This window comes from Cucumis melo, chromosome 11 (assembly GCF_025177605.1).
Source record: "Cucumis melo cultivar AY chromosome 11, USDA_Cmelo_AY_1.0, whole genome shotgun sequence".
NCBI lineage: Eukaryota > Viridiplantae > Streptophyta > Magnoliopsida > Cucurbitales > Cucurbitaceae > Cucumis > Cucumis melo.
In genome coordinates, this window is record NC_066867.1 from 8,550,399 (window position 1) to 8,570,051 (window position 19,653).

General features: G+C 30.8%; 2 protein-coding genes across 4 annotated transcripts; both read right to left on the minus strand.

Annotated features, from left to right (window-relative positions):
* Positions 1-5,608: 5,608 nt before the first annotated feature.
* Positions 5,609-6,715, minus strand: LOC103501120 (uncharacterized). 2 transcript variants are annotated; one of them, XM_017047445.2, is made up of 2 exons: positions 6,586-6,715; positions 5,609-6,031 (listed from the first exon to the last, which is right to left on the minus strand). In XM_017047445.2, the coding sequence occupies exons 1-2, from the start codon at positions 6,604-6,606 to the stop codon at positions 5,801-5,803; spliced, it is 252 nt and encodes an 83-aa protein (XP_016902934.1). In that variant the 5' UTR covers positions 6,607-6,715; the 3' UTR covers positions 5,609-5,800. The 2 variants fall into 2 exon arrangements, with proteins under 2 accessions (XP_016902934.1, XP_050935390.1); XM_051079433.1 differs by having other exon boundaries at positions 5,609-6,027; positions 6,582-6,699.
* Positions 6,716-7,960: 1,245 nt separating this feature from the next.
* On the minus strand, positions 7,961-10,552 carry LOC103501121 (microtubule-associated protein RP/EB family member 1C). Of its 2 annotated transcripts, XM_008464619.3 has the most exons (6): positions 10,317-10,552; positions 10,045-10,200; positions 9,834-9,940; positions 8,769-8,994; positions 8,577-8,690; positions 7,961-8,497 (listed from the first exon to the last, which is right to left on the minus strand). In XM_008464619.3, the coding sequence occupies exons 1-6, from the start codon at positions 10,422-10,424 to the stop codon at positions 8,231-8,233; spliced, it is 978 nt and encodes a 325-aa protein (XP_008462841.1). In that variant the 5' UTR covers positions 10,425-10,552; the 3' UTR covers positions 7,961-8,230. The 2 variants fall into 2 exon arrangements, with proteins under 2 accessions (XP_008462841.1, XP_016902933.1); XM_017047444.2 differs by having other exon boundaries at positions 7,998-8,497; positions 8,577-8,994; positions 10,317-10,534.
* Positions 10,553-19,653: the final 9,101 nt, after the last annotated feature.

Genomic DNA, 19,653 nt, shown 5'->3' on the forward strand with positions numbered 1-19,653 from the left:
TATTTTGGTGTTCTGTTATATTTATGAAAATTAACCTTAAAATTAATTACATGAAAATAAAATTTGAGGTTTATAAAATTACATTAAAATTTAAATTATAGTGTATACATTTAACTACCCTAATTTAATAAATTAATATAGTACTTTCAATTTATTTTGATTTAATAAATTAGTTTATATGTATACTCTACTTATTTTTAAATAAATGATACTTTTAAATAAATAGTAAAGAGCTAATGCAATAAAACTATTAATTAATTAATTAATTCGTAGTTTATTAATGATGATTATGATTAATATAAGGAACATTGTAATTGATAGTTTTTTTAGAATAGTATATAGCAAATATGGCACATGATTTTAGAATTTTGCAAATATGGCAAAATTCTTACTTTTTTTAAAAAAAAGAACTTCATTTTAAATTTGTTGTTATTCTCAAACTACCCTTCAATAATAACGTATTTCTTCTCTCACTTTCTAAAAGAGATCGGTAGTTCTTTTAGAATGGTGTATAGCAAATATTGCACACAATTTTAGAATTTTGTAAATAAGGCAAAATTCTCTTTCTTAAGAATATTATCTATCTCAAGTATGTTATTATTCCTAAACTACCTTTCAAGGTATTTCTTGTGCCACATTTTTAAGCCCTAGTCATCTTTTCTCTTCTCTGCAATTCATTCTTCTTCATCGGTAGATTTCAATTGGTTTCCGAAATCGGTAATTAAGGTGTCTTCATTTGTAAATCGTTTTGTCAAATCGTTGAAACTCATATGAAAATGGATATCTGATTTTTATTTCGTCCTTCATTATTATTGATTTTTGATTTTGTCCTTTGTGCTTTTAAGAGTTTGATCTTTTTTTGTTTTTTTTTCTTTGTCTTTTTCAATGATTTGAACAATTTTTTAAGTTTTATTTATGGTTTTACTTCTTTTCTCTGGTTTTGAAGGTGATGTATTACTATTATTAGTCATTCAAGATTTTTTTTTTCTTTTCTATTGTATTAATATTAATTTTAGAATATCAATGGTACATTAATTGCAATATGATATATAGTGGTTGTTAATATGAGGAATTTAACTTCATCAGAATCTGTTAGATGATCCCATCTTGATAAAGCATCGACTGTTTTATTCTGAAGCCCACGCTAGTATAAGAACTTGAAATCAAACCCTAATAGCTTCATCAGCCATTTCTGAAACTATGGTTGTACTTCTGTTTGTTCTATCATAAACTTCAAGGCCTTCTAATACGATATAATCATAAATCTCCTTCCCAATAATGTCTCCACCTCTGAATTGCTAACACAATTGGCATTAACTCTGTCTCATATATTGATTTAGCTTGGGCTCACAGTGATAACTTATGGCTAAAATAAGCGGTAGGTCATGCGTTTTGGAATAGCGCCACTACTCCTAACCCACTGCTAGAAGTGTCTGTCTCAATAATAAACGAAAGTGAAAAATTAGGAAAAGCCAAGACCAAAACCAATACCATGGCTTGCTTGAACTGTTAAAATGCTGATCGACTTCCTTGTCCCATTTGAATGCATTTTGTGTAGCAATTTAGTGAGGGGTACAACAACATTCTCATACCCTTTTACGAAACACCTATAGTACCCTTTTGGTAGAGCCCAATATATCTACCAAGACTTGGACCTTTTCTCCATCCATTTCAACACATTAATTAACTTGATATCCAGTGACCGAAGTATTGTATTCTAGAGTGTCCAACAATGCATTTCTTTTGATTGGCATACAACTAGTGATTTTTCTATTTGGCAAAGACCACTACCAAATGTATCTCATGTTCAATAATGTTTGAACTGTACATCAAAATATCATAAAAAAAACTAACACAAACAGCATGACCAAAAATTCATAATGTAAGCCCAAACAGCATGACCAAAAATTCATAATGTAAGTCTCGTGCATTCAAAACTCAGTCTTCTCAATGTCTTCTTCCCTCACCCTTATCATATGGTACTTGGATCTTAAGTCCAGTTTGGATAACACTGCGCTCCATCGAGTTTGTCAAGCAATTCCTCTATAACATGTATGGAAACTTGTTGGCTATGGTGGCTTGATTGAGCTTATGGTAATCAACGCAAAAACGTCATCCTCCATCATTCTTTTTCACTAACAACACTGGCTAAAGTATGAACTTCAACTCAGCCTAATAATTTCAGCATATAACATCTTGGTGACCAACTTCTTAATCTTTGGCTTCTGATTGTACCCATATTTGTATAGTCTTGATCGATTTTTGTCCCTCTATCTTAAGAATGTGATGGTCAATAACTCTCTTCGGGGGCAACCCTTTTGGTGTGGAAAAAAATTTATCATACTGCCTCGACAAGGTCTTAATCATTGGTAAGTCCTCTTCGTCCTCTTTCTCTTCCACCTCATTGTCCATGGTGGTTGCCCCTTCAATCTCTAAATTATGGAATTCAATTAGGAAATCTTGATCTTCAAGGTCCCATGTTTTTGTGATAGTTTTGAGTGAGCCCTCCACTTTAGTTAAGGATGGATCTCCTTGTAGGATGATTGGTTGTTCTCCTGCCATGAACGTCATAGTCATTGTCACTAAGTGCACCCCCATGAAGTTCGTCATATATAGCTACTGCATCCCTAATATTACATCTATCCTTTTGAGCTTGATGGCCAGAAAGACCATAATAATCACCAACTCTGAGAGCTTCACTTCCACATGTTTGCACTATCCACGCCCCTCTCGTGTGGTTCCATCTTCAATGGTCACCTCAAAACTAGTTCCCTTTGTTACCTCCAATTCTAACTCATTTACTAACCACTGGTGTAATAAAATTTTACATCGCCCCGCTATCAATTAGCACAATCACTCCTCTTCCCTTTATTTTCTCTTTTAGCTTTAAGGTTCCTTTCACAATGAATCCCATGATTCTCGTTAGTGCAACTTCATCATCTTCCAGCACCTTTAGCATGCTAAGTTCGACCACCTCATGTCCGTCATTTTTGCATAATCCTTCTTCTTCCAATTCTTCTTCTTCATTCATAATGGATAGCATCAGTTCCTTGCGTTCTCCTTCACTTTACAACGAGATGCCCATGGAAGTACTTATCATTATATCTAAAGAAAAGACCCTTGTCCAGTCTTGCCTTAAATTCCACGTCGAATAGCTTTTTCACAGATGGGTCTCCTTTCACAATTTTCTTTAATTGGAATGGATACCGTAAGCATGATAAAATTCGTTTTCCATTGGCCTCTTTTTTCCGTATTAGGCCCTCCATTTAGGAATTGAGCTTTTTTTTTTTACCCATGATACTCATACTCACTTTTGGCCAATTTTAGGGCTAGGTTGCAGTCGCTCATCAACTGAGTCTTTTTCATACACACCTCTAAAGTTTGATGATGTTTACTCACCACGTGATCTGCTCATAATGACGATAATTTGATCACAAACGCATCCTTCAACACACTCTCAACCATTTCCGATAGGGAGAAGAGTAGTTCAAGAATTTCTTCACGTAATAGTTGTAGGACCTGCATTGTGTTATTCGAAGGAGTCTTGCTCTCAAGCTTCCCTCCTCGATCTCTCAGAAGTGTTTGAACATCCACTCTTTTAAGTCCCGCCACGATGCCACCTTTTTTCGGTTGTTACTCAACCTAAACATCTTGAGCAAAATTCACCACTACTACTTTCTTTTTCTCACCGTCAACCAAGTCATTGATTTCAGAAAATGCTCTGCATGATAGACCTTCGATTCTGGATTCTCCCAATAAAAAGTGATATCTCTAATTTTTTATACTTACTTTGGTCTGCAACTCCCGCCTCCATCGTCATTTTCGTTTCATCTGTCTTTCTTTTTAGTTTCAACATTGATCCCTCAGTAATGCATGATTCCTCCTTGCAATGGTTTGCTTTATTCTCTTTTACATCTTAAACTATACTCTCCATCACTTTCTTCATTTTCAACATCATTTCCTTCATGCTCATCACTTTCTTTTGAGTCGCTTCCATTCTTTCTTTTCGAGTCGATCTCATTCTGGTCCCAGATTTTATGGCTCTAATACTAATTTGTTAGGATCTTTCACTTGAAACTCAATAAAACCTAACAAAGATAGAATAGAAGGAAACACTCTGTGGAAATATATTGATATTCAAACAGGCCAAGAGTAATCAAAGAACAGAAGAAAATAGGCAACAAGACAATGGAAACCCAACACCTTCGAGAAGGTTGACAACTTCTCCCCTAAAAGCTTCAACATCTTTTTACAAAATAAAACCTACCTACACTAAATCTCAAAAAATTCCTTTTATACTCCCTCTCCCCATCCTTAATAGGATCCATCGATATCTTTTTCTTTCTCTCTCATTGTTGTCTGGTGAGTAATTCCCTTCCATGCCCCTGCGCTTGTTTGTATGAATAATCAGAGGCCTTACAAATTTTAGCAAGAGGGTAGGGAAATCTGACAATGAAAGAGGACCTTTCTAGTAGTAGGATCTCTCAACTAAGACTGCATTGCTGGATTTTTGTATTGACAATAACATGTTCTGTGCTTCCCTATGCCAAGATTCTCACTCGATCAAGTAATCGCAATAAGTAACAGATGGCTTTCCCTACTTTAAGAATTATGGCATACATCATCTCATCTCATTTAGGTCAAATGTAAGCTTTGCCCCTACCGATTAAGCTTCCTTTAAAACCATGACAAACACCACAACAATAAAGAAAAAAGTTGCAATAGAAAAACTTTCTTTATCAGGTAAATTTTTAAAAGTATATTTTATAGATTCTTAGAGTGGAGTTGATATTGTTAGGGAAACACATTAGATAAAAGATGTTCGGTTATTTATGTTCTATTTTGTAATAGAACTTGTCAGTTGTTGGTTAGACTATAGTAATTTGAGTGCATGGCCACAGTTAAAAGTTGTCATCTTTGTTCAAAAGAACCTACCAAATAATTGCCCATTTCTCATTCCATCTGAATAAGTTTTCCTCAACAACACTTAAGATAGTTTAGGTTGTTATTTATTTATTTACTTAGAAATGTAGCATGGCCGTTACCTCTAACTTCTAATTAACAACATTAAGAATCTTTGTCTTTATTAATGGAAGATTTAATATATATTAGAGGATGAACTTCTTAATTCTAAATAATTGCAAAGAAGCATGAAAATCAAATAAAATTTATCAAAATTGATAATTATTTTACTTCTAACTTCTAGTACAGACAACACAACAAGATTATATTAGTGGATTTGAAGGATTTGAAAAGTAACAATAACGAAATGCCTTTCACATATCTTTTTCTTTATGTTACATTTTCCTAAAAATCCAATTTCATCAAATAATGCTTGTAATCAATGCTCATATAAACATACTAACGCATACTCAAAATTACATAGTACACTTAATTTGTAAGAATTAAATTTAAAATAGATAGAACATTGTAAAAGATGGGGTTTACACATTTTGAAAGTATTTCAACTTCCTATGCCACCTAAAGGGATGTTTTAGAAGTACTCAACTGAGTTTATTAAGCAATTTATTACCTCCAAAAATCAAACGAGGAAACAAAAACAAAATCAAAAGAGAATAAAGAAGAAGAAGAAGAAGAAGAAGAAGAAGAAGAAGAATTTCCATTTCTAAGCAGATATATATATATATATATATATTGTCGGCAATAGGCACAAACTATGTAGAATTGTTATTTGATTACATAGTAGAAAGTTGCAAAAAAAGTGATGTACTATTAATTGATTAGATTTGATTTAATTTGAAGATGGGATTTTGTGAAATGTAAAGGATATGTATGGGTTTTATTTGCGAGAGATGGCTTCCTTGGCAGATTGGAGGGTGTTGGCAACCGCTGCTGCCGCTCCGGCGAGGACGCCGCCGCTGGTGGCGAAGTTTTCCGATGAGGAATGAGGCACATGAACTACTTGCACGTTTCTCTTTTCTAGGCCTTGCCCCACCGATGATCGATAGTCTACTGTCTCCACTCTCTTCTCCACTTGACCTTGACCTTGTGCATTTCTACGTTCTACTTCCTGAAATATCAGTTTCAAGTTTTAGTTAATATTCATAATAATAAGTTAAATCATACCCAATTATTTTAATTTTAAAAATATTTATAAATATATAAAAATATTACAATCAATCTATTGATAGACTATGATAGAGGACGATTCAATTATTTGTGTGTCTACGTATATGTGGACCAACATAGAATACTACATGTGTTTATTATAATATGGATAGACATAAAAGAGTGGTTGGAGAGTTAGAATGTAATTAGATTACTGGAAATCATAAAAGTATTGGAATACTTGCATAATTGAGTGCGAAACAAAAATGAAATTATAAAAAGTGAAAATGATGAAAAATATAATTTAATTAAAAATCGAAGTAAAGAAATGAGTTTTATATTACAATTTGGGCTTAAAACGTTCAACCTAAACATAATTTTTTTAACATATTACAATGCATTTCAATTCATTACGAGTATCCAAACACCTCTGTATTTGAAAATAACGAAGGAAGGGACAAAAGCTAAAAAGGGTGAAACAAAAGGTTTTACAGAGAGAGAGAGGAAGAGACATGCCTTGTTTGCTTGCATATTCATATTGATTTTCTTGGGAATGATCAAAATGAGCTGAGCTCTCTAAGGAACTAAGGGCTCTTTTGTAATGTGAAACAACAACATGCTCACGTCTCTCAACACACAATTTAATATGAAGAGAGCAATTTTTTTGGGGTCAAAGTTAGTGGTTATAATTGTATGACCCATAAATTATGCCGATGGACAAGAATAGCCGAGTGAATTCCCCCAATGACATCACCATAAATTTGGTCCAACACTTTCAAAATTTACCATATATCCATTTTATTTTTAGAAACCAATTTCACCAAATTAGGGAGTTCATCCATAAGTTCTAGGACTTTACTACATATATATATATATATATATATATATTTTGTCTACTACTTTATTCAAGTAGCACAAATGTCCCTATCCTTACAATTTAAGGTATCAATTTAGGATTTGTCGAATCAAGTATAGAACAACATAATTTAATTGCAACGAACAATGATTGTTTTTCTTCTTCTTAAATAAATTATGACGTGATAGAAAACTAATATAAATATATATATATATATATATATATATATATATATATATATATATATGTATGTATGTATATGAATTTGTCTCAAATATATATTCATTTGAGACAAATTCATACAAAAACGGCAAAAACTACTAGCAAGCTAAAGCTAAAGCTAAAACCTTTCATAAAATTCAGACCCTTTGTAAAATGTAGTTTGTGAAGCATATTTTGTACCAATTTTGTAAGACTTGAAAGGTGTTTAATTCTAAGTTGAAGTTTTGATGTTGTATTTGATGAATGCATTAACCTTCTTAAAGTATCCAATAATTCTCTAAATTAGGAGTGATTATTGGTTTACTAGTGTCTATTTTGGACTCAAACAGTCATGAAAATAAAACTAAAATGTCGTCTTATATCTGTTGGAGAGCATCACTTTTGAAAGATGTTGTGATATCGATGGACCAACCACGTTTATTCTTAGTCAATTAAGTCTTGAAAATTAATTAAAGAGATGAATTTGTTATCAATCTCACTTAAACAGAATTGTTTGAGAAGTCATAATAGAATGACTTTGCAATATAATATAATCCAAAACTTATGTTTGGAGCATCTTGGACACGCTTTATAATACCAAATTCATTTCGTTCCTTTCACGTTTCACGGTCCCATTTTCATTCCACCCTTAATTCCACAAATTCTCAAATTCTCATTATCTTTTATTACATCCCAACTCCCAAGCAACCCAATAGACATCCAAACCACAGCCGCATCTCCCACAGATTTGATTGGCAATCTCAAACCATGTGTTCAAGACAAAGTTACATTCTAAGCTTTTCTTCAAGTTCAAAACAAGTACACGATTCTAACTGCAGAAGAACAAATTCACATTGAACAGAATAGTCTGAAGTCCCAAAGTTTAGCAAGATATATTCTAATAATGAAAAATGTTCTTTCATTGTTTGTCTGAGAGTCTGAGTATACATTCTACAACAGTTTAAACCATGTTAAACAGAAACTTCCAACTCCCAAAATGAAAATGTACCAGTGTAAATGAATCAATTGATTCATGATTGCTTTAACACTACAAAATCCTGTGGTTCTTCAAATTCAAAGAATGTTGAAGAGTTCCATCCATAATCAGTAAGTCATCAGTGGTGAACCACTGCAATGAACATCAGAAACACCAGAAATTCTCTGCCTAGGAGACAATGTTGATATCCCCACAGCGTCAACATCAAGATTTTGAATATTTTTTCTCTTCTGCGTTTCCATATTGGCAGAAATCCCTTCAGTTGTTGTCTTACCTTCCTTTTGGGCAGCCATGGATACCATCGCTTGAGCTTCTACCACTACTGATGCATCATCTTCCCCAGCATACAGAATCTTCTTTATCGCTCTTACAACCTGTAGTACAGAGTTCATCACCTCAAAGTTGAGCAAAAAATGGAAAGAATTGACATTTTCTAAAATCTTAGAATATTACATTGGAGTCCTGTATTTCATGACTCTGGCATAGAATCTCAATATCCCTCAATTTGGCAAAGTAAAAGTCTCTTTCTTTCTCGAGACTGTCAATTGAAAGTTTCAGCTCTGTGATCTGCATGGGAATTCTTATCATCAGATCAGATGTTCTAAACAGAAGGAATTCATATCCATATTGTAATCCATGAATTACCTGTTCATCATATACAGCTGCTCCATTACTAGAGGAAGGCCTTGAAGCTTTTGCCGATTGATTTGCTGAGTTGATAGAAGCAGTGGCTTCATTTCTTCTTGCATTCTGAGAGGTTTGAGATCTAGATGTAGCCACTGAGTTCTTGGCTGAAGATTGAGAAGCTGCAAATTTCTTACTAGCTTCTTTCCCTCCTTTGCAGGCTTCTCTCCTTTCTGAAGCGTTATAACTGGAAAAGGAACAGAATGGTTTATAACCAAGTACTCTTCAAAATAGACAAATTGTTTTTGGATTTAAATGCAAGTGAAACCTAAATAAACAAAAATTCTTCAGGAAGATTTCAGGTTAAATTCCAATAAGATTGTTTCTGATAGACTTCTCAACGTTAGAAAATGTCTAATGGGGGTTTCAATTAATATAGCTAAGGTTATGCTTAGCCAATGCAAACATAGTTCAGTAGGTCCTATTTGATTGCATTTATTGTTGTTTATTAGATTTCATAAACCTAAAGAAACATGGATTCCATCTCCAAATTTGTAATCAAAATACCAAGCAATTGATTAAGGAATGGAAAGTGCTCAATCCAATTAAGCTTGAAAATTACATGAGATGAGACTTACTATGTTTACTGTTACCATTATAAATAATTTTACTGTAATATTATGAAAATTGTGAAATTCACATTTATTTTTACCTTTACTATTATTGTTGTCACTTGTCATTAACCTCGAAAAATAACAATAAAGGTAAACATAAGAAGTTGGTAATTCTAAGTAAATGCTATAAAATATCAATCCAATTAGTTCAAAATTCATTACGATTTATCCTACAATAGAATGATATTAAGATTAAACCAATTTTCATCGTGGATTGACAATCGTAGCCTAAGTCCCTGACCTATTAATCATGCCTTAATTCGTTGATCCACAGGGTACAAAACTAAAAAGATCAAGGTTCATATTATACACAAAATTTATATATCTAATTGAAGAAAAATTTCAAAACTTCCATTTCAAATTATTCATAATTTCCTGAACGTGAAAGGGAAAGAAAGAAGATGAAACTTACTTGTGTAGAACTCCTCCGTTGATGGAATCACAGTACCACTTCATCCATTGCATGAACTCCAAATTATCAAGTGGTCTACCTTTCACAAGTTTGCTAACCTCAATATGCTAAGAACATAAACAAGAATAAAATTGCAGTTTCAGAATAACAGATCTAACAAACATTAGGTCAAAACCAAACCCAGCCATATCAAAGTTGGGAGAAACCGAACCTTAGTGATCTTGAGCTTGTTGAACACATCTTGAAGAACCTTATAGTTCTGAATCATCTCGTATTCGCTTTTCGCATCGAAATTGACCTTATGCATGGACACCATTCCTGGATGAACCGCATCCATCAACTGGCACTGTACCGCACCAGAGCAAGACTGTGCGACAACATCAGGATTCGTCGTAAGAACAGTCGATTGAAACAATGTAATGAAATTGAGATCCAAAATGCAAAAGGAGAAAAATAAAGACGAGAGAGAACGGAAATGAAAACCTCTTCAACTTTGGAGAGATTAAGGTGGAGAGTGGAATTGATCCATGAAAGGATCTCAGATCTGCCAACGAAGTAAGCCGAATCCATGATTCCAATACTTGAAGCCATTTTTCTTTGTTTGAGTTCCTTATGAGAACTGAGGGGTAATAGATGTGTAAGATTTTCGTTTTGCTCAAGAGGTTGGGGTTTAATATGAGTGAGGTTGCAGCATACAACGGCTATTTTCTTGAAAAGGTAAGGGGGGAAATTCAAAATGAAAGACAAAGAACAGCGGGATCTTACTTGTATTAAAATTTTTGAATTTCTAACACGGAAATTACAAAGACCAGATCTTGGCAGCCACGTGGTCACACTAGCCTATGAAGCCGCCACATGTCAAATGTCAATGCACTTTCCTTTCCTTTTCTTTTCTTTTCTTTTAGCTCTTTTTTCTTTTTTCTTTTTTTTCAATTTATTTAATAGAAGCAAGCAGATGTACGTAAGAAATACATGTATATTTTTAAAAAAATTTAAAATTAGAAAAAATGCTAACAAGCATTTACCTCTAACATACACCACCACCTACACTTCTAATTTTGAATGTTTAATGATATAGTTGCAACTAACTATTATCTATCTTAATTTGTCTAAAAAGTATTAGACAAATTATTAGACAAATTATTATCTATCTTTATTTGTCTAATAATAATACTACTAATAATAATAAAATTACATTATATTATATCATATTATTAAAATTTACGTCCTTCATTTTCTTTTTCTTTTCTCTTTTAAACCAAATAAATTTTAATACTCAAAAATTTTTAAATCCTCAAAATTAATATAAAGTGTTAAAATTTACCTAAAAATTTTGAGGCGTTACATTTTGTGTCCATTAGATATGACAAATCAATAATACAATGACCCTTCACAAATTGCTCGTAAGTATAGCTAGGCCAAAAATTACCATTTTATTCATGTAGTTACATCTAACTCCTTAAGTGCTACTAATTCTTCTAATGAACTATAAGTTATATTCCCACTATAACTGAACTCCGGCCAAAAGAGGTTGTGGCGCCACAATGTTCAAGAGAATATTCTTTAGATTCATCCTATATTTCTGACTTTAAATTGCATGAAATTGCAAATGAAACGAATTCATAAATTTCAAGCCAGTCTTCTTTAAATGAAGGACCAAGAGCATCTATGCAGGTATATAAAAGATCCATGCAAATGTATTTTAAATTAAATAAATGTTTTAACTTTTAAACAAGATTTATTATTTCAAACTATTAGTCATGTTTCAAATGAATAATTTAAAAAATATGTTTTAGAAACACTTAGAGATTCTTTAATAAAAGAGTCTTTTTCAAAACCATTTCCAAAAAGGAAAACAATTCCTGAAAAAAATCTTTATGAAATTTTGAAAACTCCAAAAGAAGAAACGCCAGGATGAATTTGAAATCAATTACCTAAAAAGGAAAATTTCTCAACATGGAATGCAAAATTTTAGAAATTAAAAAATAAATTTCTCAAATGAAACAAAATGACAATTTAGGAAATTTAGATTTAGGAAAATATTTTCTAAGTAATCTAAATCTTGAAACTAATTTAATTTCAATAATAAGTTTTAAAAAATGGTATTGTTTAATTACACTAAAAATATAAGATTTCAAAATTACATTGAAAGCACTAATAGACTCAGGTGCTAATCAAAATTGTATTCAAGAAGGTTTAATTCCTACAAATTATTTTGAAAAAACCAAAGAGTTTCTTACAGGAGCAAACAGTAAAAGATTAAGGGGCGTTTAGGGTGTGGAGTCAGTTATTATAATCTGTGATTATTATAATCTGTAGGTTATTATATTCTGTGGGTTATTATAGTCTGTGTTTGGAGTGCAGATTATTATAGTCTGAGTTATTATAATCTGTGTTTGGGATGCAGATTAATATAGTCTAAGTTATTATAATTTGTCTTTGGGGTGTAGATTATTATAGTTTGGGAATATCAAAATTATTTTAGTCAATCTCGTTAATTATGTAGTTCGTTAAATAAATTTAACTATAATCTCCATAATATAATTTTCTCATTCATTAATTATGTAGTGTTCAACATAATTAATTGTAGACAATCAAAATTACATATTTAGTAAACATCACAAGAATGACATAAATTAAGAGTGTTTCTAGTGCATACATTTCACAACACGTTAGCAGTTTAGAACAAATGACAAAATAATTAGCGATGATAGTAATTAAAAGAGTATTAATTACTAATTCTTTATTTTCATTATTTAATTACTAGTATTTTTCGTTAAAATTTGTGTTTTTTTTCAAAAATGATTTTTAAAGCAAGTTATAAGTTTGTTAATTTTGTAAAACAAATTAAAAATTTATATAAGTTTTTGCATGATTTTAACCACTACATACCGTCATTTTTTTCTAAATGCATTTACCATACTATCATTGATTCTTTATTTTTCCTAAATATGATACAAATTTATTCTTTTTATAATAGAATTTTATTATTATTTTTCTCTTTTATCATGCTATCATTCTTTTGAGAACACAAATTGTTTTAAAAAAATGCATTATGATGCATATCTTTTCTTCTTTAGATTTATTATACAAATTTGATTATTAAAATTTTGTTTTATGCTAAATCTTTTCGTAAAATAGTTTTTTAATGAAAAAAAGTACAATCGCATTTTTTCTAAAAATTATTCCTTTGATTTATTTAGAAATAAAAGTCTAAAAAAAATTTGATTCAATGAAAATACATGTATAATTTCATTTTACCCCACCTAATTACCAATATTTATTTTTATTATGTTTATTTATTTCTATAGCAAACATTGTCAAAAGTTGTTGATTGTCTTATTTGTTTTGTTCTTTTTGAAAACTTGAAATAAATTGATAAAACTATGAATTACTATTTTTCTTAAGTTTAACACAATTGATTTTTTGTATTATGTTTATGCATTAACCGTTTAACACAATTCTTTTTGCAAAGGAAATTTTTTCTAAGATATTTTTCTAAGTTAATTTTTCCTAAGTAATTTTTTCTACGTTATTTTTGCAAACATATTTTTCCTAACAAGCCATATTCCTAAGTTATTGTTGCAAAGTAGATTTTTTCTAATTTATTTTTTCTAACAAAATTTATTGGATGAATCTTTTTGTGGCGTAATTAAAATTTGTGAAATATATAATAACCATTGGAGGAGTGAGAGATAGTGATAAAAGGAGAAATGGGGGAGTGAGAAATAGTGTGAGAGAAGAAAATGGAGGAGTGGGGAAGAGTGGCAGAAGAGAAATAGAGGAATGAGTATAATAGTTCTAATCCTAATCCTCGGGTTATAATAACCCTTGGGACAAACATGGAGTGGGCTAAAACCTACTCCACTCCTTCGTAATCTAAGGGCCGAACAACCTCTAAATATTAAATTTAAACTTTCAAAGGTATATGTTTGTAATAAAGAACATTGTTTCAAAACTTTTTTCTATTAGCTAAAGACCTTCGCCAAGAATTAATTCTTGAAATACCTTTTATTACACAATTATATCCTTTAACAATAACTGAAAAATGATTAGCAACGGATAAAAATTTGGAAAAGAATGGATTTTTGAATTTATCTCTCAAATTTTTCCTTATAAACTTTTAGAAATAAATGTTTTGAAAAGTGAACAAATAAAAAGAAAACAAAAACAAATTAATTCTCTAAAAGAAGAAATTGATTAAAAAGGATTGAAGAAAATTATTTGAAAGAATTTTCAATTCAAAATAGAATAAAAGAAATTCAATTAAAAATTGAAAAAGAAATTTGTTCCACTTTACCAAATGGATTTTAGAAAAGAAAAAAGCACATAGTTGATCTTTCATATTCCAAATAATTCAAAGAATTGGATATTCCAATAAAGGCTAGATCGATTCAAATGAATTCAGACTTGCTAACACACTGCTGCAAAAAAATTCAAGACTTATTAGATAAAAATCTAATAAGGCCCTCAAAAAGTCCATGGTCGTGTGCCACCTTTTACATCAGCAACACCGAAGAAAAAGAGCGTGGAGTTCCAAGGTTAATAATCAACTACAAACTTTAAACAAAGTTTTGGAATGGACTAGATATCCAATTCCTAATAAACAAGATTTACTCAAAAGAATTGCAAATGGAAAAATATTATCAAAATTTATATGAAATCCGGATTTTGGCAAATTCAAATTTTCAGAAAAGATAAATATAACACTGCTTTTAGTGTTCCGTTCAGACAATATGAATGAAATGTAATGTCTTTTGGACTAAAATGCCCTATCAGAATTTCAGAAAATCATGAATGATATTTTTAATGATTTTCAAAATTTTACAATTGTTTATATTGATGATATTTTGATCTTTTCTCCAAGTATGGAAAAACATTTTAAGCATATCAATATTTTTATAGATATTCTAAAAAGAAATTGTTTGGTAGTCTCTCTCCCAAAAGTTAAATTATTTGAAACAAAAATAAGATTTTTGAGTTTTGAAATCCACCTAGGATAAATTAAGCCCATTCAAAGATCAATTGAGTTTGCTTCAAATTTTCCTTACTAAATCCTAGATAAAACCCAACATCAAAGGTTTTTGGGCTGTTTAAATTATGTATCTGATTTCATCCAAAACCTCGCGTCCATTTGCAAACCACTTTTCCAAAGGTTAAAGAAAAATCCAAAATCGTGATTTGACAAATATACCCAAATTGTTAAAAAAAATTATGTATTTGGTCAATTCAATCTCTTGCCTTAGTTTAATTAATTCAAAAGAAAACCTTATCATTGAAACTGATGCCTTTGATATGGGATATGGAGGAATCTTAAAATAATGTCTAGATAAGACCGAATCGATAATCCGATTCAATTTAGGAATTTGGAACGACACACAAAAAAATTACTCGACGATGAAAAAAGGATTACTTGCAATAATTCTATGTGTTAAAAAATTCCAAGGAGAACTAATAAAAAAAATCATTATCAAAATAGACTCAAGAGCTTCAAAATTTGTGTTAGAAAAATACGTAAAAAATCTTGTCTAAAAACAAATTTTTGCCAGATGGCAAGCCATACTATCTTACTTTGCTTTTGAGGTTACGCTTATGAAAGAAGAATGAAACCCTCTAGCTGATTACCTCTCAAGGGAGTTTCTAACTCTAAAATTCTCTTTTCTTTCTAAAAACTCACTCTCGAAAGAAAATGAGTTTGGAAAAGGGAAGTGCTAGAGGAAGAACAAACTCTACCCCTTCAAAAAGTAATCGCCTATCTTATTCTTCAAACTCTGCACCTTCACCTGTGAGTGCAGATCAATATGCGATGGTTTTAGGGTTCACTACGGTAACCCGATCCAGATGAATATCATCCGGCATGCGAATTGGATCTACGACGGACTCATCAACTCCACCTAGGCCTTTGGTCAATCTCATTTATTCTTCTAGATGAATATTGTTCAAATGAGGTCTCCTACCTCTCCTTGATCCAATAGGGAGTATTCTACTCATCCTACAATTTATTCTCAGGTTATCACTCCCGATAAATGATTTATGCCAAGACTCGAGATTAAAACTTATTTTTAAAAACCTATCGTTGTTTATGATCCTGAATATCAAAATCTCAATCTAGAAAAGACAATTTAAAATATCTTCCCTGAGAGCTTCAATTTCCTTCCAGAAGACCTCAGAAAAACAAGAAAATTTTATTAGTTTATTCTAGTATTGACACCAAGTCTGTAGAAATAACTCATGTTCCAGACAAAAAGAATCCTTCAAAAATCGCTTATTCAAAATTTAAAATTTTCAAAGCAATCAATCGAACTCATTGAAATCAAGGAATTGCAGAAAAATCCCCTTCAAAACCTTTTGTTCCTCAATTCTACTCCTACCAAGATTACATCAAAGCTTGGTTTAGAGGATTTTGGTTTTCAAAAAGGAACTACTCATGGTTAATTTCTTTTTTTCTTTTGCCAAAACTCGTACAAAATCAATTTTCCTTTATGGTTTATTCAATGATAGAATAATTTTGATCTTACGGACGATATTCTACCAACTCTAATTCAAGAATCATATTTTTATTTCTCAAGAACAACTCAAAAGAATTCTTTTCATAATTCGATGAGATTCTACCTTTATTTTCAAATCCCATGGATATTTTGTTGGAGCTATAACACAACATCATATCCTCTATACAAAATGTTGGTAAAAAATCTCTAGATCAAATGGTGGAAAAAATATAATTTTCAACATGTCACCATCAAACACATGAAAGAACGATTCGTAGACAATAGATATTTACAAGACCTTAACAAAAAAAAAAAAAAAAAAAAAAAAGAAGGCCGAGTTCTTTAATGACAAATGAAAGCTTCTTACAGCACTTTCTCTGGCCACAACTGATGCAGATTTCCAAATATTATTATCAATAGCAATAAATGCTTCTTCATCTTCAAAATCAGCATCTTCCTCCACAGGAAGACGAAGAGCAAGTCGATCCGAAATACGATCTAGAAGATCCATTGCTCGACTCACATCCTATGTAAGCTTCGAATCTAGGATTCTCGACTCACAACCTTTTTGAGCTCCGAATCCAAAAATCTGTTTCAAAAGAAAAATAGGTTCAATATAGAGTCTTCATATTATTTCTATCTAAAATTACTATATTAGTTTTATGTATAAAAAAATTTATTATAAAATAAACGAAAATTAAAAATATAAAAAAATTAAAAAAAAATGTAATGTATATTCTCATCACTAGTGTAATTGATCTTTAAACATTGTAAATATTTTAGTTTACTCTGTAAATATCGTTCTGTCATCCAGAAATGCAAGAAAAAATTACAGACAACAAGCACCAATAAAGACCAAGTCCAAGAGCTAAAACGAATTTGTTTATTTCATGTAGTGTTCGACTACGTTTAATGGTCCTGGTCGTATGTCACAATGATGAAGCACGATGAGTTTGTTGGTCAGTTAGTAATTCGTCGTAGGGAATACGATTAATGGTATACATGATTTACTACTTGTAAAAAATGACAACAAATATGGAAAAAAGCTTCAATTTCTTAATAGATCAATGGTCGACAAATCTTTATATATTTTCTCACTCATTATGTAGATAATAAACATGTATAATAAATATTTGTATAAATAAATATGCTTACTTATTAAAGTTAGGTAATAGGTTTTAATAAATATCCATTACGGATATTAAATATGTGTTGATAAGTTTAAGTTTTTCAAACTTCTTTTCCTGTTGCTTTTTGTATAAATAAATTTAATTTTTAGGATTTTAATATCAAAAAGAATCTTACCAGATAATAGGTCTTATTCAGTCTGATTCGATGTTATTTTTTTATTTTTTCTATTTCAATTGTGTTTGAAATCCGGGGTTTATAAATAGACTTTCAAGTTGTACTGCAAAGCACATCGCGAAATATTATCGAGCTCCTAAACACTAAGCTCCTAATATTCCAATTGCTTCATTCTTGTAAACTATCAATCCTACTTCTCTTTGCAGTTAGCATCAGAGGAATGAAATTATTGGATTTAGAGTTGGCGACAAACTGATCGATTACATTACGATAATATTTTTATCTGGAAGCATCAAATGCAAGCATTGCACGACAAATAATCTTTTCGCATCACTAAAGCTCCGACTGCTAGATTAGGCACCCGTAATATTAGGTTGACTAGTAAGAACTTATGAGGGTTATTTAGTCCCTACATCTTTAAGCTTATTGTTAAGAAATCAAGAGTTTTATGCTGTTATAACAAACCAAAAGTTTCCAAGTAAAAGCAAGTGAAGTATACTGTATTTTTGTCCTGAACTAGTGCATTTTTAGATTCATTTTGGATTAATCGAGTCATTTTTGTTAGTTTTGATGTTCTGTGTAAACTGTTAAGTCATTTTGGATGAAGAATCATCGTTTCATTTGTGTATTTCTCTTAATTTATTTAGGAAAGACAACTATTCTTCTTAGTTTAAGGCTTACATTCAACTTGTAATTTTGCATCTCTGGCACAATGATATCTTTACTACAATAATTTTGCTTAAAATCATATCATTGAGTTGCCTGTTTTCCATTCCCAATATTTTTTTTTTTAGAAAAATCCCATGTTGAATATGCCAATTAATATTTATATATTTTTTTCGAAGAATTGACGTTTGACAAAAAAAATAGTGAAACGCAATAAATACAATTATTGAGGGTTGGTTTTTGCTTTTGTAAAAGATAATCATAATATAAGACAAGAATAGTAGGCGTTCGATAAGACATTTAAGTCCAATCTTCTAATGATTTTGTTTTTAATTTTTATTATAAATATTAATACTGAATCCTATTAGGAAACTTTTATAAATGTAACGAACTTGCGTAACAAAATCCATAAATTTAGCTATTTTTTAAATATTCTAGATTTGCCCTTCCATCTTTTTCTTTTCTCAGCGCTTTTTTATCGTCTCCTGTACTATGCGATTTTTTTCATCTTTTTTTGTTTTTGTTTTTAGATTTGGTTTAGGGTTTTGTCTTCCTATTTCTTTCTATTGTCTAGGGTTTAGGTATGTGCATGTCTTTCTTCCTCTTTCTTCTTTTTCTTTTTTTTTTTTTCTTCATTCACTCCATGCATAGTATCGTCTTTCTTCTTTTCTTTTTTACGTTTAGATTAGGTAACCAAATCTAAATGATGGTGTATAAATAATTTGAAAAAATTGATTATGCATTTAAATTAGGGTAACCAAAACTAAAAGATGTGTATAAAGAATATTAAAAAAATCGTTTATACCAAATTTTGAAAAAAAAATTGTTTAGCCAAATCTAAACGATATTATAGTGAAATCTAAACGATTGTATAGCGAAATCTAAACGATCGTGTAGTCAAATCTAAACGATCGTGTAGTCAAATCTAAACGATCGTGTAGCCAAATCTGAACGACCGTATACCAAATTTTGAGAAAAATGGTTTAGATTTGGGGGTAGTCAAATCTAAACAATTGTGTAAACAAATCTAAATGATCGTGTAACCGAATTAATTAAACGATCGTGTAACCGAATTAAACGATAGAATTGAAAAAACAAATCTAAACGATCGTGTACCAAACAATAGTCAAATCTAAATGATCGTGTACCAAATCGTGTTATCAAATATATTACGCGCATTGATGATGGGGCACTTTTGGTATTTTACACGGTGGGCCGCTGGGATTTTTGCATTTTCGAAATTGTTCTATATAGTGTAAATATTTTGCCATTTTTTTATATTTTTGAAAAAACCCCATCCTATTATTATTATTATTATTATTATGCTTAGTTTCCATTATGAGTCATCTTCTTACTCATTC

Bases quoted from the DNA above. Each gene is read 5' to 3' on its own strand.
- LOC103501120 (XM_017047445.2), bottom strand. From the start codon at position 6,606: ATGAATATGCAAGCAAACAAG. The intron at 6,032-6,585 runs GCATGTCTCTTC...CTGATATTTCAG, and splicing joins TGAATATGCAAGCAAACAAG to GAAGTAGAACGTAGAAATGC.
- LOC103501121 (XM_017047444.2), bottom strand. From the start codon at position 10,424: ATGGCTTCAAGTATTGGAATCATGGATTCGGCTTACTTCGTTGGCAGA. The intron at 10,201-10,316 runs GTTTTCATTTCC...GTTGTCGCACAG, and splicing joins ATCTCTCCAAAGTTGAAGAG to TCTTGCTCTGGTGCGGTACA. The intron at 8,498-8,576 runs GTAATATTCTAA...TCTGTACTACAG, and splicing joins ATGAAATACAGGACTCCAAT to GTTGTAAGAGCGATAAAGAA.